This window comes from Nomascus leucogenys, chromosome 2 (genome assembly GCF_006542625.1).
Source record: "Nomascus leucogenys isolate Asia chromosome 2, Asia_NLE_v1, whole genome shotgun sequence".
NCBI classification, from domain to species: Eukaryota; Metazoa; Chordata; class Mammalia; order Primates; family Hylobatidae; genus Nomascus; species Nomascus leucogenys.
The window spans coordinates 44,144,052-44,170,341 of record NC_044382.1 but is presented as its reverse complement, the minus strand read 5'-3'; the positions used below and the strand labels follow the sequence as shown (position 1 = coordinate 44,170,341).

The 26,290-nt window shown below is 53.1% G+C and overlaps 2 protein-coding genes across 8 annotated transcripts in view; one reads left to right on the top strand and one right to left on the bottom strand.

Moving 5' to 3' along the window:
• The first annotated feature begins 858 nt into the window (after positions 1 to 858).
• JADE2 (jade family PHD finger 2) overlaps positions 859 to 26,290 on the top strand; it is a 57,930-nt gene continuing 32,498 nt past the window's right edge. For 4 of the 7 annotated variants that reach the window (XM_030829010.1, XM_030829004.1, XM_030829001.1 and 1 more), the window contains exons 1-3: positions 2,155 to 2,826; positions 12,405 to 12,462; positions 14,538 to 14,632. In XM_030829010.1, coding sequence (XP_030684870.1) covers positions 2,575 to 2,826; positions 12,405 to 12,462; positions 14,538 to 14,632 — 405 coding nt within the window. In that variant the 5' untranslated portion in view covers positions 2,155 to 2,574. Of the gene's footprint in view, positions 971 to 2,154; positions 2,827 to 12,404; positions 12,463 to 14,537; positions 14,633 to 26,290 lie in introns of those variants that run through there. The other 3 variants (XM_030829029.1, XM_030829015.1, XM_030829022.1) reach the window with 2 other exon arrangements.
• Positions 2,828 to 3,683, bottom strand: LOC115838581 (Wilms tumor protein 1-interacting protein-like). The gene is made up of 2 exons (XM_030829038.1): positions 3,488 to 3,683; positions 2,828 to 3,249 (listed from the first exon to the last, which is right to left on the bottom strand). The coding sequence occupies exons 1-2, from the start codon at positions 3,567 to 3,569 to the stop codon at positions 2,849 to 2,851; spliced, it is 483 nt and encodes a 160-aa protein (XP_030684898.1). The 5' UTR covers positions 3,570 to 3,683; the 3' UTR covers positions 2,828 to 2,848.

Sequence of the window (26,290 nt, the reverse complement as noted above, 5' to 3'; positions counted from 1 at the left end):
CATCACACAGCTTCTGAAATGCAAAACCAGGATTAGAACCTAAGTATTTAACTATTTTGTTACACACTCCAAGTCTGCAGCACCTGTTTCCAGACTCTGAGCTTGACTAGGGAAAAATCCCACCAATTGACCACTGAGAGCCACAGCCAGGTCTAACTGGGAGGTAATACCCAGACCCTCCTCTTGCCAGACAATTCTCCTCAGACTTTGTGAATGAAGGCCAAGGAAGAAGAAATGTTGTTGAGCTCATGTTTCTTTCTTGTTGCAAAAACTGCTTATTTCAGCATCCATCATCTCCCTCTTTGTTGGGTAGACAATCCGCCCTGTCGGAGGATTTGTGCTGTTATTATGAGTTTGTTTATTATTAGATTTATTTCTCCTATAAGCAAATGTGTTCACAACATTCCATCGGGGAATCTTCTTAATTGTCACATAAATGTCATCTTATGTAAATTGAATATTTATCTTCCCATGGAAGGGGGTGGAGGGGAAAGGAAGAATAAACAATCTTCAGTCTTGGAGAGGGAAGGCGACTCCGGTGTCCATTCACAACTCACCCACGTGCCTTCAAAGCCAAAGGTGAGCTGAAAAATTATTGGATAATCTTTGAGGGGCAGCCGAGCATGAGGGGGAAGAAAAAGTTGGCCACGATGCTTTGGGGATGTTGGGCCAGGCTCCCCACAACCTTCTCCCGAGGCCAGACCACCCCCTCCCCAGCTAGAGGCATCCCGAGGAGGTTGGAGCTTGACCCCCGATTCCTCCCCAACCAGGAGGCCAGTCCTTCTCCTTCCTCTAGAGAAGGTGAGCTCGGCGGGCGCAGCGGGTTGGGTGGGTGTGGCCCGCGGCTCCGGGAACAGACCCAAGGCCCCGCCACCGCCGGCTAGCAGCCCGACAGCCCGCCCGCCTGGCGAGCGCAGGCTCTTCTTCCAGAAACTGCGAGGATCCGAGCGCACTGTTTGTGCACCACAAGGTCAAGTCGGGAAGTGGAGCCGGAGGAGGAGGAGGGGCGAGGAGGCGAAGGGTGGGGAGAGGGGCGCCCCGCTTCCTCGCCATGTGCCAGCGTTGGAAGTTACCCCTCGGTTTTTAACCCTTTCGGGGTAATGGGAAGGAAGAGCAAGGAGGAAGGGGTCGCCCCGGGGCAAAATCCTACTGGGGCCAGGATGTGCAACCACCCACCCACCCATCACTGTCTTCTCCACCCCCCGGAAATGCGGGGCAGCGCTAGGCGCCAGGAGGCACCCGGGAGGGGGGAGGGGGCGACGAGCCCAATAGGGACCCTCTCTACGGACCGCCCCTCTTTTCTTGAGGTCGCCTACAATTTCAAGTTCCCCCGCCCGGAATGTTAGTTTTCCATTTGGAGTGGGTGCGGGGAGGAGGGCCGCGCCCCCTCCCCAAGACTCGCGTTCGCCCCTCCACTCCCCTCCTGCCAGCACTTTCTGCTCACTTCTGGTGCTGCAAAACGCCACGCGATTTATTCGATTCTCATTTTAAAACCAGCGATTCAGAAGCAGGGCCTAGGGCGAGGGTCTACCAGCGCCCGAGCCCCGGGGGGCGGGGTGCTCAGTGCAAACCTCGTTCCCTCCGCGAGTGTCGCCTCCAGGCTGTTATTTGCAAAGAAACGTCTTTTTGACGCAGGGAGAAATGGCAAATTTTAAGTACGTCATTAATATGGCGCCAAAAGATTTTTTTAAGTATAAGCTTGCTTTTTTTTTTTTTTTTTAAGGTTGCGGGGGGCGCCGCCCGGGGCTGGGGCGCGTAGGGGGCGGGGTGTGAGCAGAAAGTGTGAGTGAAAGAGTGGAGGGGCGGGGTATGTGTGTGTGTGTGTGTGAAGTGTGAGCAGACCTGATGGGACTTGCACGGGCGCAGCCGCCGCTCGGGCCCGGCCCTGGGGACAGGGCGGGTTAGGGGCGCCCCAGAGTCCATGGGGAGTCCGGGCCCAGGGTGCCAGCAGGCGTGGTGGTGGGGCGGCGAGGGAGGACACCCTCCCCCCACGGCGCCCGCAACGCTACCTGGACTCCCCGCCGGAGCCAAACAACTGGGCGGGGGGTTGGGGGGCGGCGACGGGGGTGTCGGGAGCGGAGATCCGAGTGAATAAGAAAAAAGTGGCTACTCCCCCTCCCTCGCTCCTCCTGCCCGCCCCCACCCCACCCCCACCCCAACACATTTTTTTTTTCTAAAGAGATCACAAGGAAGTCTTGGTTTAAAAAGAAACAGAAACATACACAGGGGGTTGGTGAATGGTGCCGACCGCGGCCATCGCAGTTGGAGGCTATTTTTTGGGGGGGTGAGTAGCGTCCATGGAGTTACTTTGCGCCCACTCCTAGCGGCACCGGCTCAGGTCCTGCGGGCCGACCGTCCCCGGCGGGGGGCGTGGGGCCTGGGACGCCGCGGGCCCGGCCGCCTCCCTCGCTGCGACCCCGGATGGATGCGCGCCCCCCGCCCTCCCGCGCCGGCCCCAGGAGCTCCCGGCTTCGGGAGCATCCTTCCCGCGCCGGTCCCTGCAGCGGCGCGTAGCCGAGGGCAGCGCCCGTCAGGGGGGCACCGCGGAGCAAGGTAAGATCCAGCCCCCGGCGGATGGGCCCTGCGCATCTCCACGACGTTATTTGGTGTTTTTGCAACAGATCTGCCAGCGCTCTTCGCTCCCTCGCTCTCTCTTGCTCGCTCGCTCCCTCTCTCTCCTGCTGGCTGCCTGTTCTAGGAAGCCAGCGCGGAGGGGGGGGATGCACAGCACAGGGGAGAGAGATTGCGCATGTTGGTCAGTCGTGTTTTAAAGAGTACAGTGCGGGGAGGCTGAGAGGGGCGCATGCAACAACAACTTTTGGAAGGGTGAGCTTGGCGACCTTCTTTATTAATGACTGCGGCAAAGCGCCCCCGGGCCGGCGAGGGGGCGCGGGCGGGTGGGGGCGCGCCAGGGCTGCAACTTGCCCCGCGGGCTCCGGCCGGGCGTAGGGGCTGCGGCGGGAGATGGGTACGGTGGGGAGGTCGAGCGGCCCGGGCGGGGGCTCTGAGAACCTGGAGCTATGTGCCCTCCTGTCTCCCCGAGTTTCATTTTGTTGATACGCAGCACGTCCGGGCGCCGAACCGGGCTGAGCCGGTGCACATGACCTCGCGCTGGGCTCACGTGCAGCCGGTCCGGTCCCAGACACCTTCCGGGGGCCGCCGCCTCCGCCCTGTCGCCCCCTCTCCCGGCCCGGTGCACGCGGGCGCTGCACGCGGGGGCAGCATGCTCGGCTCCTGGGGTTGGAGGCTCTGCACAAATTAGACAGTTTTTTTGGAGGGGCGGGGGACACCCTTTCCAGGTGAGTGTGGAGGGTGCGGAGCCTCCGCGCCAGGGGTGAGGACTGGGGTCGCGGGCAGCCTCCACCTCCGGGGCCGCGCGGGAGTCCAGCGGGGGAGAGGCGCTGGGAGAGTGGAAATGTACCGGCGGCGGCCGGAGCGGCGGGTGCGCGCCCGCGGGGCGACGGCAGGGGGCGTGGCCCTTGTTTACCTTCTCCCAACTCTGCCGGTTCGCGTCCCGCTTCAGGGACGGATCCGCAGTCCCCTGCCCTCTGCCTCGGGCCCTGAACCATGGGTGGTACCAGGAAGATGCCGGCTTGTGGCGAACCCCGTTTGGGACGCACACACCTGAGTCTCAAGTGAGTGACATTGCAGCCCCCGCCCCCACCTAGCGCTACTGCAGTCCCTTTGCCGGATCCCCGGCCCCGCCCCGCCCCCGGCAGTGGCATCTTCCCGGCCTCACCTCCTTCCTCCCTGTCCCTCCTTTCTTCCCACCCACTCGCCTGCGCCTGCGGAGCGGCGCCCGCCCGCCACCTCCCCGCCTGGGTGCAGACTTGTGGCTCCCCATGGTTTCTTCCCGCCCATCCCTGGGTCCTGAGACACCCTCTCCTCTCGGCGAAGGGACGAGAGGGGTCAACTTGGCGATTCGCAGCTGTTCTGCCAGAGGATGGGGTTGCCTGCGAGACAGCCAGGAAGGCTTCACTCTAGCTTCCAGAGGCCCAGCCCTGTCCCCTACTACACACAGCTACCCACCCCACCCGCCCCTGGGGCTCGGCTGCGCTTCCCAGTGTCTCTTAAACCCCTCCCCCGACCTGGGTGTAAGCCCACCCACCTCCCGGCGCCGCCCCCGGTCGAACAGCCTCTTGCCCTTCCTTCGCCTGGGCCGGAGCCCCCCGCAGCCTCCTCCGGCTCCTCCTCCCGGCTCGCTGTCGGAATCACGCCGGCGCGCCTCCAGCCTGCGGTCCCGCGGACTGCCTCCAGGGGCGGGCTGGAGGCGCGCGCAACTCCCCTCCCAATCCCCTCAGCCACTGCCGCTGGCCTGGGCACTTTTTCACCAGCTTGGCTGCTGGCCTCTTGCTGGAGGCTGGGGGAGGTGAAGGGTCACTGGGTGTCTTTGCCCTACGCCGAAGGCACACTGCGGCCAGCGATTCTGGTCTCTGCAGATTTCCAAACCTCGCCGCTGCGTCTCGCACCCCTGGCTCATCTTCTGCAGGATCCCGAGGCACAAAGTTTTATCCCGGGTCAGAGTTTGTAGGGGGGTCATCGAGAGGTGTCATGTTTCCATTCAGAGCGGTTCCAAAGCGGCTAGGAAGGGGCTGAGTGGGACCTGCTGCCTTGCCTTTGTTGGAAGGAGGACCCCTGAGCTCTGATCCCAGACAGGCTGTCAGGACGCCCCTTTAGCATTTATGTTTGCAAACTGAGTCCTGGGCCTGGGAGGTGGTAGGACCGCCTGGCCCCTCCTCTCGGAGTGGCATTAACTCCCTCCCTTCACTGGTAAAATTCCCAGTAGGACATTTGGCAAAAGGGCTCGGCATGGAGCTGCCAACCGGGCCTGGCTTTGTTTCCTGGGTTCCCAGGGCTTCTCCCCTACCCTGACTTTCTTTCTCACCTTAGGGCCCCAGATGAACGCACCATCCGTCTTGTCCCATCTTCCTTAGACGGGTTGGGACTCGCAGAGCCATCTAACAAGCAGAGGAGGAAACTAACAACAGAATAACTATAAGGGGGAAGGAATGAGTAATAAAGCTGACCCAGGCAAGGAGGAGGGCTTTCATGTTTAAGAGATGCTATTTGCTTTTTGGGTCACAGGCTGCAAAAACAGGCTTTGATCCGAAGTGGGCGAATAATTTATTGAGCAAGTTTGCATGGTAGAGGAAAAAAGGGATGTTTGTTTGATCTGGAGCCCTCTAGGTTGTCCCAAGTGCTGTTGGCTGTTGTTTTGAGTGGAGAAGCATTTGGTTCTGCAGCAAATGCCTCACAGAGGGAAGTCCTCGCCCCAGGCAGCAGGACTTGCAGTGAATGTTGGTTTTGAAACTGTTTGGCCAAGGGTCCCCCCAGCACTTTTGGAGATGAAGTGTTTAAGGATAGAGTTGTTTGGGCTCAGGATGCAGCAAACGTTTCCAGAATGTTTCCCATCCAAAATGCTTTTCCTTTCCCTAAATTGCCTGGCTAAAGAGCCAGTAACAGTGGTCCAAGAGGTTGTCAGAAATCTCCACTTAGCTTTCATTGACTGGTGAGTTGGGACTGCCAGTCCCCAGGCACTAGATGCACCACAGAGTATTGACACCGTATAGGCCTTTGACACTGACCCCCACATCCTTGAGGTTGGGAGGCAGGGTATTCTGGCTCTAACCTAGTGTTCCACTTAACAGGAAGGCAGTTGTCTTATGCTCATGACACAGGTAAGAGGCTTCTAGTCCAAATTCTTCATAGCACATGCAGCAGGCTCTTTGGGACCTCACAGTTCTCCCTTTAGGTTCTCTGATGGGGAGAACAGGTCAGAGTTGGGGAGCAGGATACCCCTGGCTTGCCCTGTCCTCTAGATAGGACCCTTACCATGTGGCTCAAAAGCTTACAATTGTGGGTCTGCTCAAAGCTCCTTTCAGACAGCCCATAGGAATCTGGAATACCCATACCCGGGAACTTGTGGGCCTGTACACTTTAGCACACTGGAGATGGGTACACCTTCTGGAGTCAGACAGCCTAGGTTTGAATCCTGGCTGTGCAGTTACCAACTGTCATAATGGCTCTATACCTCAGTTCCTTCTGTTATAAGGAGCACTTTCTGCAAATGGGATTAATAACTACCTATCTCATGGTGGATGTATAGAATAAGTGATTACCTAAAAAAGACTAAGCCCAAAGCAGGCATGCGATAAGCACGTGATTAGTATTAGTCATCCTTATTATACCTGGGGAGGGCCCCTGATGCAGCTTTGACCTTTGATCTCTCACCTTTAGGCTAGGCCAGAGAGCCAGCTCGCTTCTCTGCAGAAGGGATCAGAAGGATCCTGCAGGTGCCAATGGGCAGCCGATATGGGAGCGAGTAGACGGAGCTCTACCCTGTCTGGGGCAAAGAGTAGGGTGGGAAGGTTCTGAAGAACAAAGTAGACAGAGCCTTTTCATTCTCCCACCATCCCCTTGGTACATCCCCAGAACTGGTCTGGAGGGTGGGTGTGGCAGCGTCTTCAAGGGGAGCTGGGTCCTCTCTGGGACACTCGAAGTTGCAGACACGCAGTGGCGGGTGTTGGAGGAGGGTTCAGGCTCCTCTAGACTTGGAGAAGCAGGTCCAGGAAGCTGACTGGAGGATCCCGGGCAGCAGCCCTCTACTCTGTATACAAAATCATTTTTGTAACTGCAATTACTGTCCCTGAGAAGGCATTAAAGTTAATGAGAGATAGGAAAGAGTGGGGCTGTGACCCCTGTTTAAAGCCGTTTAGGAGTGTGCAGCTCTTGTTTTCTGAATGTCTGGCCTTCCCAACACAAGGAGGCTCTGAGGACAGGTTTTCCAGCCGAAATATCATTAAATTGTATTAGCATCTTATTACACACACGCCTTAGCGGTCTGCCTCAGACAGGGAGAGTTTTTGTTTCTCTTTGAAAGATTGTGTCTGGAATGGTAAATTGCCTGCTTGAAAGCCCTTTTTTCCCCTTTTTTTAAGGAGGAGGACGAAATCCTGCTGTGTGGTGGCGGGCAGGCCAGGCCTAGTGGCCCCTGGAGAGGAGAGGCTGGAGGCCAGGTTGGGGTGTTTTAACTGCCCAGGGAGTGGCTGCAGTGGCAGGCCTGAAAGGCCCACTGTTCCCAGGGTCAGCTGGAAGGGCGTTAATGGAGGCCCAGGGTGTTTATTTGAGTTTATTTGCAGAGAGGTCTTTAAAGGGGGCTGGCATTGGGCATTGGTGTTTTAAGTCCAGACCTGAGGCCCCCACTAAGACCAATCACTAGTGCTGCCAAGAAAACATCTGCCACCAAATTGCTGCCCTATTACTGAGTTGACATTGATCATTAGCCAGGAGCCCAACCGAATAAAGCCTCCTGGAAAATGTGTGAGGTTAAGACGGGGAAGGCAGGCTGTGAAAACAAGGGCGAAATCTTGGGCTAGGGTGTTTGTTCCTGCAAGCCACAGGCAGGCCAGCTGGACTGTGTGGTCCCGACACTTCTTGGGGGAGGGAGCGAGAGCACACTCAGCACTCCCTAGTGTGTCACTGGGGTCCTGGCCGGAGTCTAGATGGAATGCTCCTTACTCTTCATGGAATATACATTCCCAAGGGGAACGACATGCAACAAGTAGCTCAACAAGCACAGCTGGGATGAGTATTCCGTGGACACTGGGTGGTGAATTTCTTCAGATAGTGTGATGAGCATAGACTGCCATGGGCCACACTGAAGCTTAAACCTGAAGATTGAAAAGTCAGACATGCATAGACCACATAAAAGAATATTCCAGGCAGAGTGGAGTATAGCGTGTGCACAGGGCTCGCAGTATGGAATCTTTGGCTTGTTCAAAGGAATGAAAGGAGCCCAGCATGGCTAGAAGGTGGTGAGGAAGGGGATAGTGGTCAGTATGAACTTGTCCAGGTGGCGGGGGCCAGATTGTGTAGGGTCTTGTGGTCAGGAGCTTAGGATTTGTTCTTTGATCTATGAAGCCTTTGAAAGATTTTCAGTTAGGGGCATGATGTGATCTGATTTATGCCTTTTAAATTTTTTATTTTGTTCTAATTTTTTTTAGAGATGGGGTCTTGCTGTGTTGCCTGGGCTTGCCTTGAACTCCTGGGCCCAAGTGATCCTCCTGCCTCCACCTCCCAAGTAGCTGGAACTACAGGTGCATATCACCATGCCCAGCTTCTGATTTATACCTTTTTTTTTTTTTTTTTGAGACAGAGTCCCACTCTGTTGTCCAGGCTGGAAGGCATTGGCACAATCTCGGCTCACTGCAGCCTCTATCTCCCAGGTTCAAGCAATTCTCTTGCCTCAGCCTCCAGAGTAGCTGAGATTACAGGCTCCTGCCACTACGCCTGGCTAATTTTTGTATTTTTAGTAGAGATGGGGGTTTCACCACATTAGCCAGGCTGGTCTCGAACTCCTGACCTCTCAAGTGATCCACCCGCTTTGGTCTCCCAAAGTGCTGGGAATACAAGGATGAGCCACTGTGCCTGGCTTTTTTTTTTTTTTTCTGTTTTTTTTTTTTTTTGAGACAGGGTGTCACTCTGTCACCCAGGCTGGAGTACAGTAGCATAATCACAGCTCACTGCAACCTCAACCTCCTGGCCTCCCACTTCAGCCCCTTCAGTAGCTGGGACCACAGGCACACGCCACCATGCCCAGCTAACTTGTATTTTTTGTAGAGTCGGGGATTTGCCATGTTGCCCAGACTGATCTTGAACTCCTAGGCTCAAGTGATCCGCCTGCTTTGGCCTCCCTAAGTGCTGGGATTACAGGTGTGAGTCACCACACCCCGACTGATTTATGCTTTTTAAACATCACTCTGGCAGCTGTGTGGAGCCTGGACATGGGTGAATTGATAGTGGAAGCTGGGAGATGAACAAGTGGTTCAGGCAAGAGATGAGATTGGCTTGGACCAGTGTGGTGATAGTAGGAAGAAAGTGGGTGTGTTCTGGAGGCAGAGCCTAGTGGACTTGGTGGGGCCGAGGATACAGAGAGGCTGTGGGCTTTTGCTTCATTGAGGGGACTCTACGACACCCACACTTTGAAGGAGAGCTTCCTACCTGTGTCTCCATGCTGGGGTTTGCATGAGAAGTGCCAATAGACTAGTGCAAATGGCAGGAAAAGGAGATCCTTTCTTTCCCAGAGTCTCCTTTATAGGTAGGATTTCGGGAGCACTTTCTGTCCTCGAAAGCAAGTGCCTTGTGACACTGAAATCTTCTCCCACGCAGACCTTGCTTTGGGGGAGATGGGGGAAGCCAGTGGAGAAGAAAAATCAGAGGCCAAGATCATATCTAAGCACCTCCACCCCCCAAGTGTGTTTGCAGTCCTGGATTTCAGCTTTGGGAAAGGAGTCCTCCCTGTCCCTCTTGCTGAGTTTGTGAGGAGGGTGATCCATGGGGCAAAAAGCTGACATAGTGCGGTCCCAGGCCTCATTAGCCACTGTGACAGTGGGAGCTCGCTGGAGCAAGGAGGCCTTTGGAAGACTTGGTTTAAAGGAAAGAAGCTGCACTCACAAAACAGTGGCTTCCTTCTCAAGCCTAGTTGTTATAACAATTAAGCCACCACAAAATCTGCTCCCTTAATAATAGCCTCCCATGGGACAGCCCTGACCCAGAATAATCCCTAGGCACTCGGGTGTTTTGTGGAGGACAGGGTTGGATGGGGAATTGGCTCGGTGCGGGATGTAGGTCTGCATGCTGACAGTCACCTGTCAGCATGGTCCCTGGGCAGTCAAGGAGTCCTTTCTAGGGCACCTTCCTTACTGTATAGGGTCACTGCCTCTTTTTTAGGAGCCCCTCCTCCAGGACTCTCCAACCTGGTCCAAGGCTGCCATGATATTACTAACATATGGATCTCTAGCCACTGTGCTGAGGGCTTTACACTGTTCTTATTTATTCTTACCAGCTGATTCTGGCCCACAGATATGTTTAGTTTGGCCCTTTCAAAGTGTTGTAAAAATTCTGACTCAGTTGCCAACATTTTAAATTCAGGACATTTATGTAAAAAGCCAGTTCCAGTTTATCTCCTCTGGGAGGTATGTCTTCTCCAAGGTCCCTGGTCTATGAGGAGAGGAGCTAGGATTTGAACCCATCAACAACTTCTGCTTTTAATGCTGTGGGAGATGCTGGCTCGGAAGTGCCTTCTTTGCAGGAAATGAAGAGAAATGGAATTCGCATACAGGATTGCAAAAGAAAATAGGTGGGTGCACTTTTAGCACCTCCCCCCCACTCCACCCACCGATGTCAGGACAAAGCTGGGTTGCACTGGGCTGGGCTGAGCTGAGGAAGACGTAGGCTAGAATCAGGAGTCAGGATTCTGTCAGTCAGCCTTTGTCACACTCTCTTTGTTTTTTTTTTTTTTTTTTTTTTTTTTTTTGAGATAGGATCTTACTCTGTCGCCAAGGCTGGAGTGCAGTGGCACGATCATGGCTCACTGCAGCCTTAACCTCCCTGACTCAGGCTATCCTCTCACCTCAGCCTCCTGCATAGCTAGGACCTCAGGCATGTGCCACTACAACTGGCTAATTTTTAAATTTTTTGTAGAGATGGGTCCCACTCCATTGCCCAGGCTGGTCTCGATCTCTTGGGCTCAAGAGAACCTCCAGCTCCAGCCTCCCAAAGTGCTGGGATTACAGGTGTCACGCCCTTGACACACAGACTCTGGAAGGCAGTGAAGGTGGCAGCTGTGGGTTGCTGAGCTGTTTGTACTCTGCTGCACAGAGGCAGAGAAGTCAGAAGGTCAAGAGCACGGTCTCCTGAATCAAATACAGTCATTGACATCTTGGGCAGGTCACTTAACCTCTGAGCTTCACTCTCCTCCTCTGCAAAAGGGAAGCAGCCATGATATATGCCTATAACACAGGGCTGCTCTAAGGACTCACTGAGGTCCCTGTGGACCCTGTGGACCCCCCTCCCGCTACTGTGAGTGCTTAGCTGTCTTAGCCATCCTTGTTCCTGCCTCTGTGCTGCTTGCACCACCAGTGTCCCTTGGAACCTCAGCCTCTGGAGGGCACTTTACCGGCACCTTTGAAGCTGGGCGGCAGGCAGCCTCAATGAGCCTTCCTGCCATCCTGATCCTGCTGGTGGTGGGCACTGGGGTAGAGAGAAGCTCCCGGCTAACATCAAGTCCAAGGCAGGAGGGCCAACCTGATCAGCTGAGAGATCTGGGTGTTCACACCCACCTTAGCAGATGCTCCCTAGTCTCTGCAGGGCTGCAGTAAGATGGTGGCATCCCAAGGCTCAGCAGGAATGGACTGGTGTTGGGGGCAGCTGGAGTTAGGTGCAGATGGGCTGGGCAGTGGGGCTTTCTCTCTACTGACACAGACTCCCTCCCTATCCTTTGCTGTGGGGAGTCAGTCAGGGAACACAGGGGAGCGTGCTCTGAACCCTGAGCCCCCAATGTGTTCCCACATTAGGACTCAGCCACAGGCGAGCTGTAAGACCCAGAGCAGGTTAACGCATCACCTGCTATGCTCCCCTCTGAGGGGATGAGAGCAGGCTCTGCCTCCTGGGACTCGTGAGGATTATAGGAAACAGTGGTGGGAAAACACTTTCAGCAGCCAGGAGCTGATGGAGGGTACAAAGGCAGCTCAGCATGCGCCTGGGGATCAGACCTCATGGATTCAGTCCCATCTCAGCCACTTACTAGCAGGACAAGGTGCTGGCCTCACTTACAAATGGAGCTCACAGCTCACCTGGTTAGGAACAGGAGATGATGTGGATAAAGGAAGACTCCGCGTGAGCTCAGTATGAGGCCCCTATGTGAGAGTTGTCCTTAATACCGTGAAGTTAGATGTTGCAGTTGAGGTAGAGTTTATTTGTACGTTTATCTGGGAAGGATGGTGGGGAGTAGGAGGGCAGGGTAGCCCAGCCCAGGACCAGTCACCCTGGTCCTGATGTGTCTCAGGGACCCAGCCTGGAGTGTCCCCCGCCTCTCCCCTGCTTCTGTACACTGCTGACCACCACTCACAGGACTAGGCCCTCAGTGTTGTCTGTGCTGGCTTGTCCTTAACTTCCGACAGCACAGTCCTTCTGGAAGAATCAGTCTTGTTTGCTGTCCTCTATTCACCTACCTCCCTAGAGGACTTGTGGCTCAGGAGGCCTTTGCAGTGGTGGGCCTGAGTGTCCTTGGGTGGCAGCTGGGACTGGGCAGGTCATGGTCACTATTCAGTTTGGGCTTGCTGACGCCCCCATGTCCTCTCCCTCTACAACAGCTTTGGTTAGACCCTTGCTCAACCAAGGGCTCTGGGCTCAGAAGGTGGGAGATGCAGCCTTTTAGTATCCCAGGGCCTCTGTGGGTGGGTGGGAGAGGGTGGTGCTGGCAGAGAAGAAGGCTAGGGCAGGGCTTTATTCTTATCTTTCTGCAGTGGAGTAAGTGTGGGGCGGTAGGTGATGGGGTGATTTTCTGAGAGGTTGAGGATTTCCCAAGCCATCCGTGAGTATAATGGGCTTGCCTTTTGTTGCAGATGGAAGAGAAGAGGCGAAAATACTCCATCAGCAGTGACAACTCTGACACCACTGACAGTAAGGCCTTCCAGTTTGGGCTCCTACAGGGAAAGCATTTGAATAGTGATCGGGCCTACAGGCCCAGATGGGAGGAGGCTGCCCTATGGTCTTAATTTCACTAGGAGGCATGTTGATGAAAGCATAAATCAAGTCAGGTTTCTCCACTCCTGCCCCTCCACTTCTAAAAAAGTCCCTGCACCTTCCATGACCTCCAGGGCCTTGTTCTCCCAGCTGTACTCCCCCTTACCCTCTAGGTCCCAGCTCCATTTGTTTTGCTCTGGTTGGAACAGATCGGCTCTGCTCTGGGCTTCTGCATATATTAAGTCAAGGCCCATATAGAAAGTCTGTGTACAACAGATACAAAACCAGTCACCTTTTACCATAATTACTGGATAAGTGCCACTTCCCAATCAGTGGTAAGCTCCTTGATAAGAGGTCTCTTGTCTTGCTTACTGCTATATCCCTAGCTATGATCTGGCACATAGTAGATGCTTAGTAAATGTTTGCTGAACAAATCAATGTAGACACCCAACCTTCATAGAGCCTTGGCAATAGAATCCCAGAGGTAGACTTGTGTATGGATTGGCGTGTCAATTGGATGTGATGGTTGCGGGGAGGGGTGCGTGGAATGTATTATCAAGCAGCAGAAGAAGTTTAGGGAGCCTCCCCTGAAATTCGGAGAAGAGAAGGGAGGTTTATGCAGAGTGAGGGCTCTGGTACTAGGTCATAAGGCAGCTCTTCTCAGGTGCCCAGAAAGCCAGGCCTGCCTGTGCCTGTTGGAGTAAGGAGTTCCATCTGCTGTGGGTAGGAGGGTTGTGCTGCCAGGAAGATCTCACCTAGCAATGATTGCCTTGCTGGAGGCCCAGGCTAAGGAGGAGGCTGCCCTGCCAAGGAGGCCGGGCTTGGAGCTGTGCAACTCTAGACCTGTTTCTTCACACTTATGAGCAAGTAAGATTAGGGGGCTTGCCAAGGCCCCTCCTAGCTCCCAGAGTTCCACAGCCCCCCCAGAAGCCTAAGGGTAGATCCACTAGGATGGCCAAGGAGGTCTCAGCCCCTTCCCTACCTCCAGGTCTCTTTTGTTGTCCTTTGGGCTCTGTTTGCTCAGTTTGGCTCTGGCGTCCCACCTGGCCAGCCCTTCTTCCCTACAGCAGGAGATCACAGCATCTGGCCTTTTGTGGCTACAACATGCTGCCTGTGGCCTGGCTCAGTAGAACCAAAAACCACATCCTCCATTTCTAACTTGATTGCAGACAGAGGAACCCTTTGAGAGGGCCAGGTACCTGCAAGGCTCCCCACCAGCCCCCTCCACTGTGCCCACCCATGGCTGCTACTCCTATTCAGCCAAAACCATAGTGTCGCCCTATATCTTGCTGCTCCTTTGATTCATAGGGGTGGAGGCCACAGCACTGTCATCCAGCAAGGGCCTTAGACCCTAATAATTATAGCTAATGTTTATTGAGGAATCACTGTGTGCCTGGGACTGTGCTAAGACTTTACAGGCATGATGTCACTTATTCCTTACCACAGCCCTTTGAAGATAGTTATTCTTTTGCCCCCATTTTACAGAAGAACAAACTAAGGCTCAGCGAGATTGAGTCATTTGCCTGGGATGACAAGCTAGTAAGTGGCTGGGTCAGGGCTCTGCTGGTGGCCTGGATCTGCTTCAGAGCATCTCTCTTCCCATTGCCCTGCTCTGCCTCTGAATACCCACTGGCATCATCCCAGAGTGTTGGGACAGTACCTAACCTGGGGCAGGGTGGAGCGTGGGCATGAAAGGCTTTATTCCAGCTCTCTTTGAGCAGAGTCCCAAAGAGGGCCAAGGAGTTGTCTGGGGTCACACATTAAACTAATACTGAGCCCCAGTAACAGCCTTTGATTTCTCCAGCCTTCTGGTTGGCGAGTAGAGGAGGCTTCATGTCCCCATTCATCAGTGGGGAGACTGAGGCCCAGAGCAGGGATACTAGGTCTCACAGAGGTTTCTCCCTCCTGAACATTCTAGCCGGGGCTTTGCTTAGAAGCTTCCTATTCTTGGGCATGAGTGGGTGGTGCTCCTGGCCCTCCAGGACCCCTAATGGACTGTTCCCTCTCTGCAGGTCATGCGACATCTACATCTGCATCAAGATGCTCCAAACTGCCCAGCAGCACCAAGTCGGGCTGGCCCCGACAGAACGAAAAGAAGCCCTCCGAGGTGGGTAGTGACGAGCTTCCCAGAGATCTGTGGGGAGTGAGAGTGAGCTGCCCTGCGGAGATGGGGGCAGAGCATTCCTGGCAGAGGGCACGGGCAGTGCAGAGGGAGGCCAGCGTGGCCGAGTGGAATGAAGGGGAGTAGGGTCCAGTTTCCCTCAGCCTTCCAGGTTGTTGTGAAGCTGTTTCTATTGAGCTGAGCAAGGGGAGAAGCCTTTCAAGTATCTCAGAAAGGGTAATGACACAGCCTGATGTTTTAGTGAAAGTTCCCCCTGGCCGCTGTGAGACAAGGGAGAGTTGCAGTCGTCCAGCAGGTAAATAGTGGTGGCTTAGAGCTGGGTGGTAGCAGTGGAATGAGAAGCAGCAGGGTTTGTGACATTTTGGAGGCCGAGCCAAGAGTGATAAGGATTTGCTGGTGCGGGGATAAGGGGTGGGGTCCTCAGAGCCATCCAATTAGTCATAGGTTCCTTGTACCCATTTCGCAGGCATTTGCATTTGAAGCTTCCTTACTTTGACCTGGGATGTTTCTTACAGCAGGTAGAGGTTTATGGCCTCTGCAACTGAGAAGCGCACTGGGGGTAGGTAGACTCCTGGACACCTGGACCCTCCTTCCTGGGGTCCCTGAAAACTCCCACCCTAGGGCCTTATTGCTCCTTCTTTTAGGTCTTCAGTGCTAATGCCACGAGGTATTCATTGCACTGACCACAGAAGAAGCCTTTGGCACAGATGGGGCTGCCGAAGCTTGGAGAGATGGAGGGTCTTAATCCTGGCTCTTTTTTTTTTTGGAGACTGAGGCTCACTCTGTTCCCCAGGCTGGAGTGAAGTGGCGTGATCTTGGCTCACTGCAACCTCTGCCTCCTGGGTTCAAATGCCTCTCCTGCCTCAGCTTCCCGAGGAGCTGGGATTACAGGTGTGCACACCACACCCGGCTAATTTTTGTATTTTTTTTTTTTAATTTTTATTTTATTTATTTATTTATTTTGAGACAGAGTCTCGCGTTGTTGCCCAAGCTGGAGTGCAGTGGTGCGATCTCGGCTAACTGCAAGCTCCGCCTCCTGGGTTCACGCCATTCTCCTGCCTCGGCCTCCCAAGTAGCTGGGACTACCGGCGCCTGCCACCACGCCCGGCTAATTTTTTGTATTTTTTTAGTAGAGACGGGGTTTCACCCTGTTAGCCAGGATGGGCTTGATCTCCTGACCTTGTGGTCCGCCCGCCTTGGCCTCCCAAAGTGCTGGGATTACAGTCGTGAGCCACCGTGCCCGGCCTAATTTTTGTATTTTTAGTAGAGATGGGGTTTTACCATGTTGGCCAGGCTGGTCTTGAACTCCTGACCTCAGGTGATCCACCTGCCTCGGCCTCCCAAAGTGTTGGGATTACAGGCGTGAGCCACCGCACCCAGCCAATCCTGGCTCTTAAGTAGGATACTGTACTACAGCCAAGAAGTAGCCAGGCACTGGGGCTGGACGCTCCTTTTTAATCATTAAAACTAGCTCAGAATTTCGCAGTCCTGTTGAAAATGAGGAAAGTGAGGATCCCAAGGTCATTTAGCCAAGACCTTAAATCCTTGGAGCTCACAATGCCAAAGACAGAAAGGCCCAGAGTTTGGTAGCAGGGCCCTCGGCGTGGGTTGGAGAGGATGTCTTTGCTCCATGCTGGCCCCTCCTCTATGCTCCCTCACCACAGATGCAGTCCTGGCTCCACTGTCTTTAGCCAGCCCTTGGAGGGGGGCTTCCGCAGAGCCTTGCATCTGAAAAAGGACTCCGCCTTGCCTCCTCCAGGAGCTGCCCTCCCCTAGGACTCTCCCCTGGGGAGGTGGGGGCAGGATTCTTTGAGACCTGATGCCCCATCCCCCAAGCCTGACTTCCATGGCCCCATGGTGGGTAGTGTATAGACGCTGTTTTCCCTGGGAATGCCTTTAAGAGAGGGGAATGCAGTGCTGGAGGTGAGGTAGAGGTGGGGGTGGGACAGTGTTGAAGCTCTTACTGCCCTCCTGGGGTAGTCCTGCTTGGTAGGGGGATGGGATGTGCTTAAGTGCAGCCAAGGAAGCAAAAGGCCAGTGGGGCCTTGGGGAGCCCTGCTGGCTCTTGGTTGTTTGGGACCTTCCCCACCCTTGGTCTTTTTTTTTTTTCCTTTTTCCTTTTGAGACAAGGTCTCCCTCTGTCACTCAGGATGGAGTGCAGTGGTGCAATCACGGCTCACTGCAGCCTCAAACTTTCAGGCTCAAGTGATCCTCCCATCTCAGCTTCCCGAGTAGCTAGAACTACAGGTGCACACCACTATGCCTGGCTATTTTTTTTTTTTTTTTGTCTTTTTTTTCAGTAGAGACAAGGTCTCACTGTGTTGCTCAGGCTTGTCTCAAACTCCTGAGTTCAGGCGATCCTCCCACCTTGGCCTCCCACAGTGTCAGGATTACAGGCATGAGCTACTGCGCCTAGCCTCACCCCAGTCTTGAGAACTACAGGGATTCCCCACTTGCTGTGGTTGAAGTAGTAAAACAGTAGCTACCTTTATGTGCCTTCCTGGTCCTGGAAGGCAAGAATTGTCATGCCCATTTCAGACATGAGGGACCTGCCTTTCGAGAATCCCGCCTATCTCCTGTTTACCGTAGCTGTTCAAGTTGAAGTGGGATGGGGAAGTTTTCGGGAGCTCCTAGGGCTGGCTTATCTCCTTGACTCCAGGGGGAACTTAAGCCAGTCTCCTACCCTTGCTCTGCTTCCTCCAATCTCCAGTGGGAGGAGGGGCCACCTCCCAGGCGCAAGGCTGCCATCTGCACCCAGGATCAGGCCTGCCTGGGAGGAAACAGGTGTCAGCGGAGGCTGAGAAGAAAGAGCAATTTGCATGGGGCAGAAAATTCCCCTGCCTCTTGGGTTTTCCAGCCCAGAGCCTTTATACCTTTCCACACCTAAAAATAGTCAAACCCATGGTACAAGTATCGATGCCCAACCCTGCTGGGGACTAGCTCCACATGGCCCTGGGTCCAAGCCCAGGAGCCTCCGCAGGCTCTGAGGTCTGCCTGGGAGACACCTCCCCACCTCAAGTCCTGGGCTCTAGAAGGGCCAATGAAGTCCTCCCTGCCCAGAACCCTTGAACTGTTGCCCAGCACAAGCTTTTCCTCCCACAGTAGGCTGGAGAGCAGCCTGAGAGGTTTTCCTAGTCCTCTAAGTGACAAGGTTGAGCTGTGGCCGGCACAAATTCCAACTTATCTTGGGGCAGAGAGGAAACCATCAATGAAAGCTTCCAAGTTATTTGGCTCATGAGAGGGCGGAGATGAAAGCGAGGATTTGGCGGCAGAGAATGTTTGCACTAAATCTCACGGACTGCTCTCTTCTCTTTCTGTGAATGGCTTGGGCGGGGCCTTTATGGTCTGCTGAGCCTGGGCTTTGGATACCCTGCTGAAAGGGGTTCTGGGAGCCCCATCTACTCAATCCCCTGGAGTATGAAGCCTATGGGGTGGCTGTCAGGCTGGTCACGTGGTTTGCTTAGTGTGGCAGGAGTCCCCAGTAGGAACACTAACGGAGTGATGTGTGTGCTGTGGAAACCCCCTCCTTGGTGGCTACAGAGCCATGGAACCTGTGGTTCACTTGTCTCCTCATCTCTAAATGTGGGCAGTGACGGGGTGGGGGACACAGTGAATCCAACAGCTGTGAAAGGGCTGGGGTTGGGTTTGGGTGGGATAGGCAGGGATGCCCTTTGATGACTTTTCAGGAGCTGCCCTTTCCCAGTGCACCCTAAGGGCGCAAGTCAAGGGGCACTCTACAGCAAGTGAGGTGCCTCAGGGCTGAAGAAAGCGCTTGACCAGAAGTCAGGACCCTGGACAGGGCTAAGGCCTGGAGGCCCAGCTTCCCATCTGGCCCTTGCCCAGTGGCTGGCCCCTCCCTCAGCCAGAGTGAAAGGGGAGTGAGTGCGGGCCTCCGAGCTGACAGCTGAAGGCATGGGCCCTGGGATTCTTGGGAGGCTGGGCTAGGATTTTTGGTGGAAGTGCGCAAAGCTCCTTAAGGAGCTCCTTAAGGCCGTAGAAGGAAAAGGTGGAGCTGCCCCTGAAAACTCAGCCTGCTGCCTTCTGCTGCCTATGGCATCCCAACAGAACTGTCTATCTTTTGGCCCTGAAGTCCTGAGCCTGGCCTAGGGAGCTAGGATAATAATTTACACAATGAGTTTCTGGCCTTGCCTGGCTCACTAAATGGTGTAGCCATTGTTAGTGCTTAACCCTTTGTGGAACACATCTCTGAGAATCTGATGGAATTCACAGAGCAGAGATTATTGTTTTAATAGCACTCCACCCCAGGTATTCTGACTTACATGGTCTGGAGTAGCACCGTAGGTACTTATATCTTTTTTTTTTTTTTTTTTTTTTTGAGATGGAGTTTTGCTTTTGTTGCCCAGGCTATAGTGCAATAGTACGATCTCAGCTCACTGCAACCTCCGCCTCCTGGGTTCAAGTGATTCTTCTGCCTCAGCCTCTCGAGCAGCTGGGATTACAGGCATGTGCCACCACGTCCAGCTAATTTTTGTATTTTTAGTAGAGACAGGGTTTCTCCATGTTGGTCAGGGTGGTCTCGAACTCCCGACCTCAGGTGATCTGCCTGCCTCGGCCTCCCAGAGTGCTGGGATTACAGGCGTGAGCCACCGTGCCTGGCCTTTTTTTTTTTTTTTTTTTTTTTTTAGATGGAGTCTCACTTGGTTCCCCAGGCTGGAGTGCAGTGGTGTGATCTCAGCTCACTGCAACCTCTACCTCCCGGATTGAAGAGATTCTCTTGCCTCAGCCTCCCGAGTAGCTGGGACTACTGACACTTGCCACCACGCTGGGCTGATGTTTGTATTTTTAGTAGAGACGGGGTTTTGCCATGTTGGCCAGGCTGGTCTCAGACTCCTGACCTCAAGTGATCTGCCTGCCTCGGGAAGTGCTAGGATTACAGGCATGAGCCACCACACCTGGCCAGTACCTGTACTCTTTTTTTTTTTTTTTTTTTTTTTTTGAGACGGAGTCTCACTCTGTCGCCCAGGTTGGAGTGGAGTGGTGTGATCTCGGCTCACTGCAACCTCCACCTCCTGGGTTCAGGCAATTCCCCTGCCACAGCCTCCCAAGTAGCTGGGATTACAGGTGCACGCCACCATGCCTGGCTAATTTTTGTATTTTTAGTAGAGACAGGGTTTCACCATGTTGGTCAGGCTAGTCGACCTGCCCTCGTGATCTGCCCATCTTGGCCTCCCAAAGTGCTGGGATTACAGGCGTGAGCCACTGTGCCCCCTAGTACCTGTGCTTTTTTAACAAGACCTCCTGTTGGGATCCAGGGTTAAGAACAACTGCCATAGGCCCGGCGCAGTGGCTCATGCCTGTAATCCCAGCACTTTGGGAGGCCAAGGCGGGCAGATCACCCTAGGTCAAGAGTTCAAGACCAGCCTGGCCAACATGGTGAAACCCTGTCTCTACTAAAAAAAATTTAAAAAATTAGCTGGTCATGGTGATGCACACCTGTAATCCCAGCTACTCAGGAGTTTGAGGCAGGAGGATCACTTGAGCCCAGGAGGCGGAGGTTGCAGTGAGCCGAGATTGCACCACTGCACTCCAGCTTGAGCTACAAAGTGAGACTCTGTCTCAAAAACAAAAAAAAGCAAAAAAAAAAAAAGACAACTGCCATAGACTTTTCCCTTCCCTTTGCCTAAGACAGGAGTTCCTGGCTTGGTTGTTCCCTGGGAGCTGCTTTGAGTATATTTGAGGGGGTGGGGAGTGGAAGCTGTGGCTAGGTTGAAAGAGAGGGAGGGAGGCTCTCTAGCCTGGTTCAAAGATCTGAACAACGTCACGGAGTGTGGGTGGGGGCAGTCCACCACTCCATCTCCTTCCCACAGGGGCTGGGGGATTAACAAATTTTTGCCCCGGCCCGGACTTGCCAGAGGTATGAAGGACAGTTCTGGGAGAGACCTGGAGGCCAGCCGCATGTTTTGCGGGGCTACTGTTTGAGGTGGTGTCCTCCTCTGGCCTGGGCAGAGACACAGGCGGAAGGGCAGGCCAAGCGGTGGGGGTTTCCCCAGGCAGGCTCTCTTGTGGTAGAAAGCTGCATTTTCAGGAAGTCAGAGTCCCCAGAAGTCAGCCAGTGGGCAGAGGCCTGGGTCTCTGGACCGGGAGCTGCTGATGCTGATCAAAATCAGCAAGTGCTCAAGAGTACCTAGTGGGCCTAGCTCAGTGCTGGGGACAGAAAGCACAGGCCCTGTCCCTGGGGAGCTTGTCCTTTGTCAGCAGGATGCAGGTGCTACACAGGAAGGTGTCTGTTACGGGAGGTGCAGCCTGGCTTTGCCAAAACGCCCAGGCTTTGCCCAAGGACATCTGTGACCCCAGGCGAGTGAGCCTCAGAGCCCTTATCATATAGTTCTGCCCTGGGTCCTCCCAGGGAGTTGATGATCTGTAGATGTGACTCCTTCCTGAGACTCATGGAGCCCTGGGGGGTGAAGGGAACCCCAGAGGTGAGTGGGGCAGGAGGTGGGGAGTGTCGGGTAAAGCAGGCCACCCTGAGCTGGAAGCCTGGATGGTGGGAGCGGGGATTCAGCTGTCAGCTCCTCTATGGGCTCTGGTGACAAATTAGTACATCCCTTGTACATGCATGTACCACCGAGGCCCTTCACCAATGCGTAGCACCTAGTCCCTGGGGAAGGGGCCTGAGAGAAGCCTCTGCTACCAGCAAGAGGGTGTTCCCCAGACCCAGTGTCCTTGAAAGTCCCTCTATATGGAGTGCCACCCCCCACTCCCCAAGAAAATGCAGCGAGTGGAGATGCAGCTTCTCAGCTCAACCCATGCTTTTAAAAATGGAATCCTCCTTCTACCCTGGGTGAAGGGTAAAGACAGGGGTGGCCAGATTGTGTTGGGGCTCCAAACCACAGGATAAATAAGATGCCTTCTGAGGTGCAGAGGTGTTATCCAGATGTTTGAAATGCCATTTTATTTTAAAACAGTGAAGGCATATGGTACAGTAAAATGCAAAATACCCATAATTTGATAGATAAAACAGGAGAATCCAAAAAAAAGGTTTTGTGCTTGCCCTTGTGGTTTTGAGCCAAGTTTCCAGCCCACCAGCAGTTCCTTTGCTACCCTCTGAGGCAGGCGGGTTGGGGCGAGCCCTTCCGCTAGGCTAAGCGCCTGCTTTCTGAGACTCACACTGCCTTCCTCTGGGGTGGGGGCAGGATCCACTTCTATAGTTGGAAACATTGCTGCTCCGCCAGCTGGAAGGGCCTCCTGGCCTCTGGGACTTGTCTTGCAAAAGAAATGTGTGTAATAAATTCTCTTTAAGAGCAGGAAATGCTGTTATCCTCATGAAAATAAAAGAAAGAGACGTTGAGTGGGTTTTTTTTTTTTTTTTTTTTTTAAGTGTCTTACGAACTTAGCCTAGTGGTAGCTTGAAACACGACTGGACAGGGGGTAGCTATTCTCATAGCCCTTCTTTCATGTTTTATACTGAATTTTAACTGCATAAGTTTGCTCTTGGCTGGGACACTCTTTATCAGGTTCTGGCCCAGAAAAGATTTTTTAAAAGAAGAGCCCTCTGTGTCTTGCAAGCAGTATTGCTGTGGTTAAAGGACAGTGGGGACCTCACACAGGTGGTTTCACCTTTCTGAATCTCAGTCTCCACACCTGTAAAACGGGGGTAATATGAATTAGGAGCCACAATATACGTAAAACTTTAACATAATACCTGACATGCCTTAACAGGGCAATTACCTTTCTCTGTTAGCTGTTGTTTCTAATGAGATGAGGTGCTCAGAAAACAATTGTGATGAGGTTGGCTCTTTAAGTACAGACCTTCAAACATTCCTTGAGGGGTGAGGAAGAAGGGACCACTTCTAGCTCTACGTTGGGACTTTTGGTGTAGACAGATGTCCAGGAGAGATTGTCCTGGCCAAAGCCATTTAATTGGCTTTGGGACAGTGACCAAGACCAGTTTCTCAGTTTCACCTGGAAGAATCCTGCCAGCCTCCTGCCTCTTCTCTCCCTGCTAAGACAGGGCAGGAAATTTTATAGTTTAGTCATACTTCATACAAATCCTGGGATTCATTCATTATTTCGTTCACTGACTCTTTCCACAAGCATTTCGTTTGTTTTTTTTTTTTTTTTTTTTTGAGACAGGGTCTCCCTCTGTCACCCAGGCTGTAGTGCAGTGGCCTGATCTCAGCTCACTGCAACCTCTACCTCCTGGGCTCAGGCAGTCCTCCCACTTGAGCCCCCCAGGTAGTTGGGACTACAGGCAAGCCACCATAACTGGCTAATTTTTGTTCCACAAGCATTTCTTGAGTACCTGCTGTGTGTCAAACACTGTGCCAAAAGCAGGAACAGTGATAAACAGGACATATGCAGTCCCTGTCTTCTTGCAGCTTGACTATTAGAAGAGATGGACATTAAAAATATAATTACACAAATAGGCCAGGCGTTGTGGCTCACACCTGTAATCCCAGCACTTTGGAAGGCTGAGGTGGGCGGATCACTTGAGGTCAGGAGTTCGATACCAGCCTGGCCAAGATGGTGAAACCCTGTCTCTACTAAAAATATAAAAATTAGCTGGGCGCAGTGGCAGGTGCCTATAATCCCAGTTACTCAGGAGGCTGAGGCAGGAGAATCGCTTGAACCTGGGAGGCAGAGGTTGCAGTGAGCCGAGATCACACCACTGCACTCCAGCCTGGGTGACAGAACGAGACACCGTCTCAAAAAAAAAAACTTTATATATATATATAATTACACAAGTAATTATATTTTGTAGTGTGATGATAACTGCTGGAGCTTTTCTCTTAAGTAACTAAATTTCCTCTTGGTGCCTCTTAGTTTGAAATACTCTGTGATACAGTAATTCACCCCTTGAGAAAAGGAAGCAGAGAACCAAAGTCCCAGGATGAAATGTTCAAGTCTTAGCGACAAATCTTGAGATTGTACATTAAACCTTGTAGCCTGGTGTCTACTGGCCATGTGGTTAGTGCACAGTGAAAGTTGCCTTTTGTCATTATCTTTATTTGCTTTTAGAGGTCACTCGTGCTCTGCTTTCTTGCAGAGTTCTTCCTAGGGAAATAGGTACAGAAAGCTAGACTTCTCAATGGTTGTGATCTGCAGTCTCAGAAAAAGACGTGAAGACAAGGCCACGTGATGTGTTTCTGGAGCAGAGTCCCTACATCTGGGCAGAGCAGATTCTTTAGCCCCCTCCAGGGCTACATTGGCACCCCTAGCACTCAGATTGGTGATTCAATTAGAGTTTGAGGCCTTTAAACATTTCTTCATACTGTTTGAAGAAGCTACAATTAACATCTCCCAAGTAGCTCAGCAGAACTTGGTTGCTAGGCAGCAGACCTTTAAAGACAATTTGTCAATTTCTGCCAAAAGAGAGAAAAATAGTAAACATTCACATTCTAAGAAAATTGCTTGTTTTCCAGCTTCCAACTTTCTTGCCACAGCAAGGCTTCTCGTTCATCAGTGTCCATTTTATTCTTTATTTAGTTTTCATAAATCATTCAAAGGAGTTTTAGGAGAACATTTAAGCCTTTTCCAAGCCTACCTCCTGGAAATTCAACACAAAATGATGTTTAGGTTACAATTGGCTGCCATATTTGTGGGCAGTTTTTATATAAATGCACAGAGGCTCCTTTGGAAGGCGTGGAGTACCCAGCTGTAGTCTTGGACAGCAACCAAAGAAGGAGGTGGCTGGCCCATGGAAGGATCTTGAGTCATTCAAGATTTCTCAGCACCTAGCATGTGCCAGACCCTGCTTGCACTCCTGGGCTCCAGCCCTGCGGCTCAGCCAGACCTCATTGAGCTCCCCTTATAGTGGGGAAGACATGGCAAAAAACCAGGAGATTCTAATACAGGGGCCGTAGAATTTCAGACAAAGCCCAAAACCCAGCCTGGGATTGGGGAAGGCTTCCTAGAGCAGATGTGGGCTGGACTAAGACCTTAAGGATGAAGTGTGCCAGCTTTACTCTGGCAAGGGAGTAGTGTCCCAGGCAGTGTTCTCCCATGTGCAAAGGGTTAAATGTGCTTGGGAGACTGCAAGTGCATCTGTGTGGTCACAGGGCCTCATTGGCTCTGCAGTTCAGTCTGGGCACAGTGAGAGGACAGTGGAGAGCGACTGGAGGCCTCGGAACTTACAAAGACCACAGTTGGTTTTGCATATTTCAACCCTTGGAGAAGTCACCTGATTTGGCATCAAGTTAACTCAAGGGCATTAGGCAGTGAGCACATGGCCAAAAGGGGCAGGGAGGGCTGGATGGCTCTGGAGTTGTGTTGGCCTGGGTTCATTTGCCACTTCCAGCACGTAGACCTCGGATGGGTGATTTAACTAACCCGAGTCCCAGGTTTCTCAACTGTAAAATAGGGATGATGGTAGTACTTACCTCACAGAGTGGGTGGAGGGGCTAATAATAGATTAATTCAGGAACAGCGCTTACACTGTCACTCTGCATACAGTCTCTCCAAGCATGGGCTGACACCATTAAGACAGTGCTGCCCTCCCTGTGCGTCCATGATTCCTGCCTGCTAGAGCCTGTAGTGTCCAGTCTGCCACCTGCTCCCTGTGTGACCCAGGATGAAACGTGGAACTGTCTTGGAACAAGACTCTTTTGTCTTCCCTCAGTCTCCCTAACTGTAGTGGGAAGGGACTCTGAAGTTGACCCTGGGAGCCCTTCCTGCTCTGAGTTCTCACTGCCAGGCCTGGTTCTGGGTCTGGACCACATCTTACCAGCTGGTGTGGTGGGACACTCTGGTCTCACCCACTCCAGCCTGGGCTGAATGCTGGTCCTTGAGCTTAAAGCCCAGCAGAACAAAGGCTGCCTGTTGCTCGGAGGCGCTTGTTCAGGTCCATGTGGTTGGGGATTTTGGCCACTGGGTATATCCATGAAGTATCTCACCCTGTTTATGGGGGTTCAGAAAGCACTGCCAGGAGCCAGCTAGGGGCCTCAGATTCATCAGAAAATTCCCCAGGGAGGCCCTCGTATTCAGTGCCAGGCACTGAGAATATAGCCGACAGCAGGACAAGGCGTGGCAGGGGAGATGACAAGAAACCAGCAACGTGAGTCGACCAGGTACTTTTCACGAGTGTAAGTGCTGGAAAGAAAATGAGGCAGGGATGGGATGGAAAGTGGCTCAAAGGCAGTCGGCACTCCCTCAGTTGGTGATCAGGAAGGAATCCCTGAGGAGGCGACAGTTAAGTTACAGCCCAGGGCCGGGCACGGTGGCTCACGCCTGTAATCCCAACACTTTAGAAGGCTGAGGCAGGCAGATCACTTGAGGTCAGGAGTTCGAGACCAACCTGGCCAACATGGTGAAACCCCGTATTTATTAAAAATATAAAAACTAGGCCAGGTGCGGGTGGCTTACACCTGTAATCCCAGCACTTTGGGAGGCCAAGGTGGGTGGATCACTTGAGGTCAGGAGTTCGAGACCAGCCTGGCCAACATGGTGAAACCCCGTATTAAAAATACAAAAATTAGCCAGGCAAGGTGGCGGGCACCTGTAATCCCAGCTACTTGGGGGGCTGAGGCAGAAGAATCGTTTGAACCTGGGAAGTGGAGGCTGCAGTGAACCAAGGTTGTGCACCTGCACTCCAGCCTGGGCAACAGAGCAAGACTCTCTCTCAAAAAAAAAAAAAAAGAAAGTTACAGCCCAGGATGAGAGAACAGCAAAAGGTTTCTAACCCAC

Bases quoted from the DNA above. Each gene is read 5' to 3' on its own strand.
- LOC115838581 (XM_030829038.1), bottom strand. From the start codon at position 3,569: ATGGTTCAGGGCCCGAGGCAGAGGGCAGGGGACTGCGGATCCGTCCCT. The intron at 3,250-3,487 runs GTAAACAAGGGC...TAATTTGTGCAG, and splicing joins ACCGGCAGAGTTGGGAGAAG to AGCCTCCAACCCCAGGAGCC.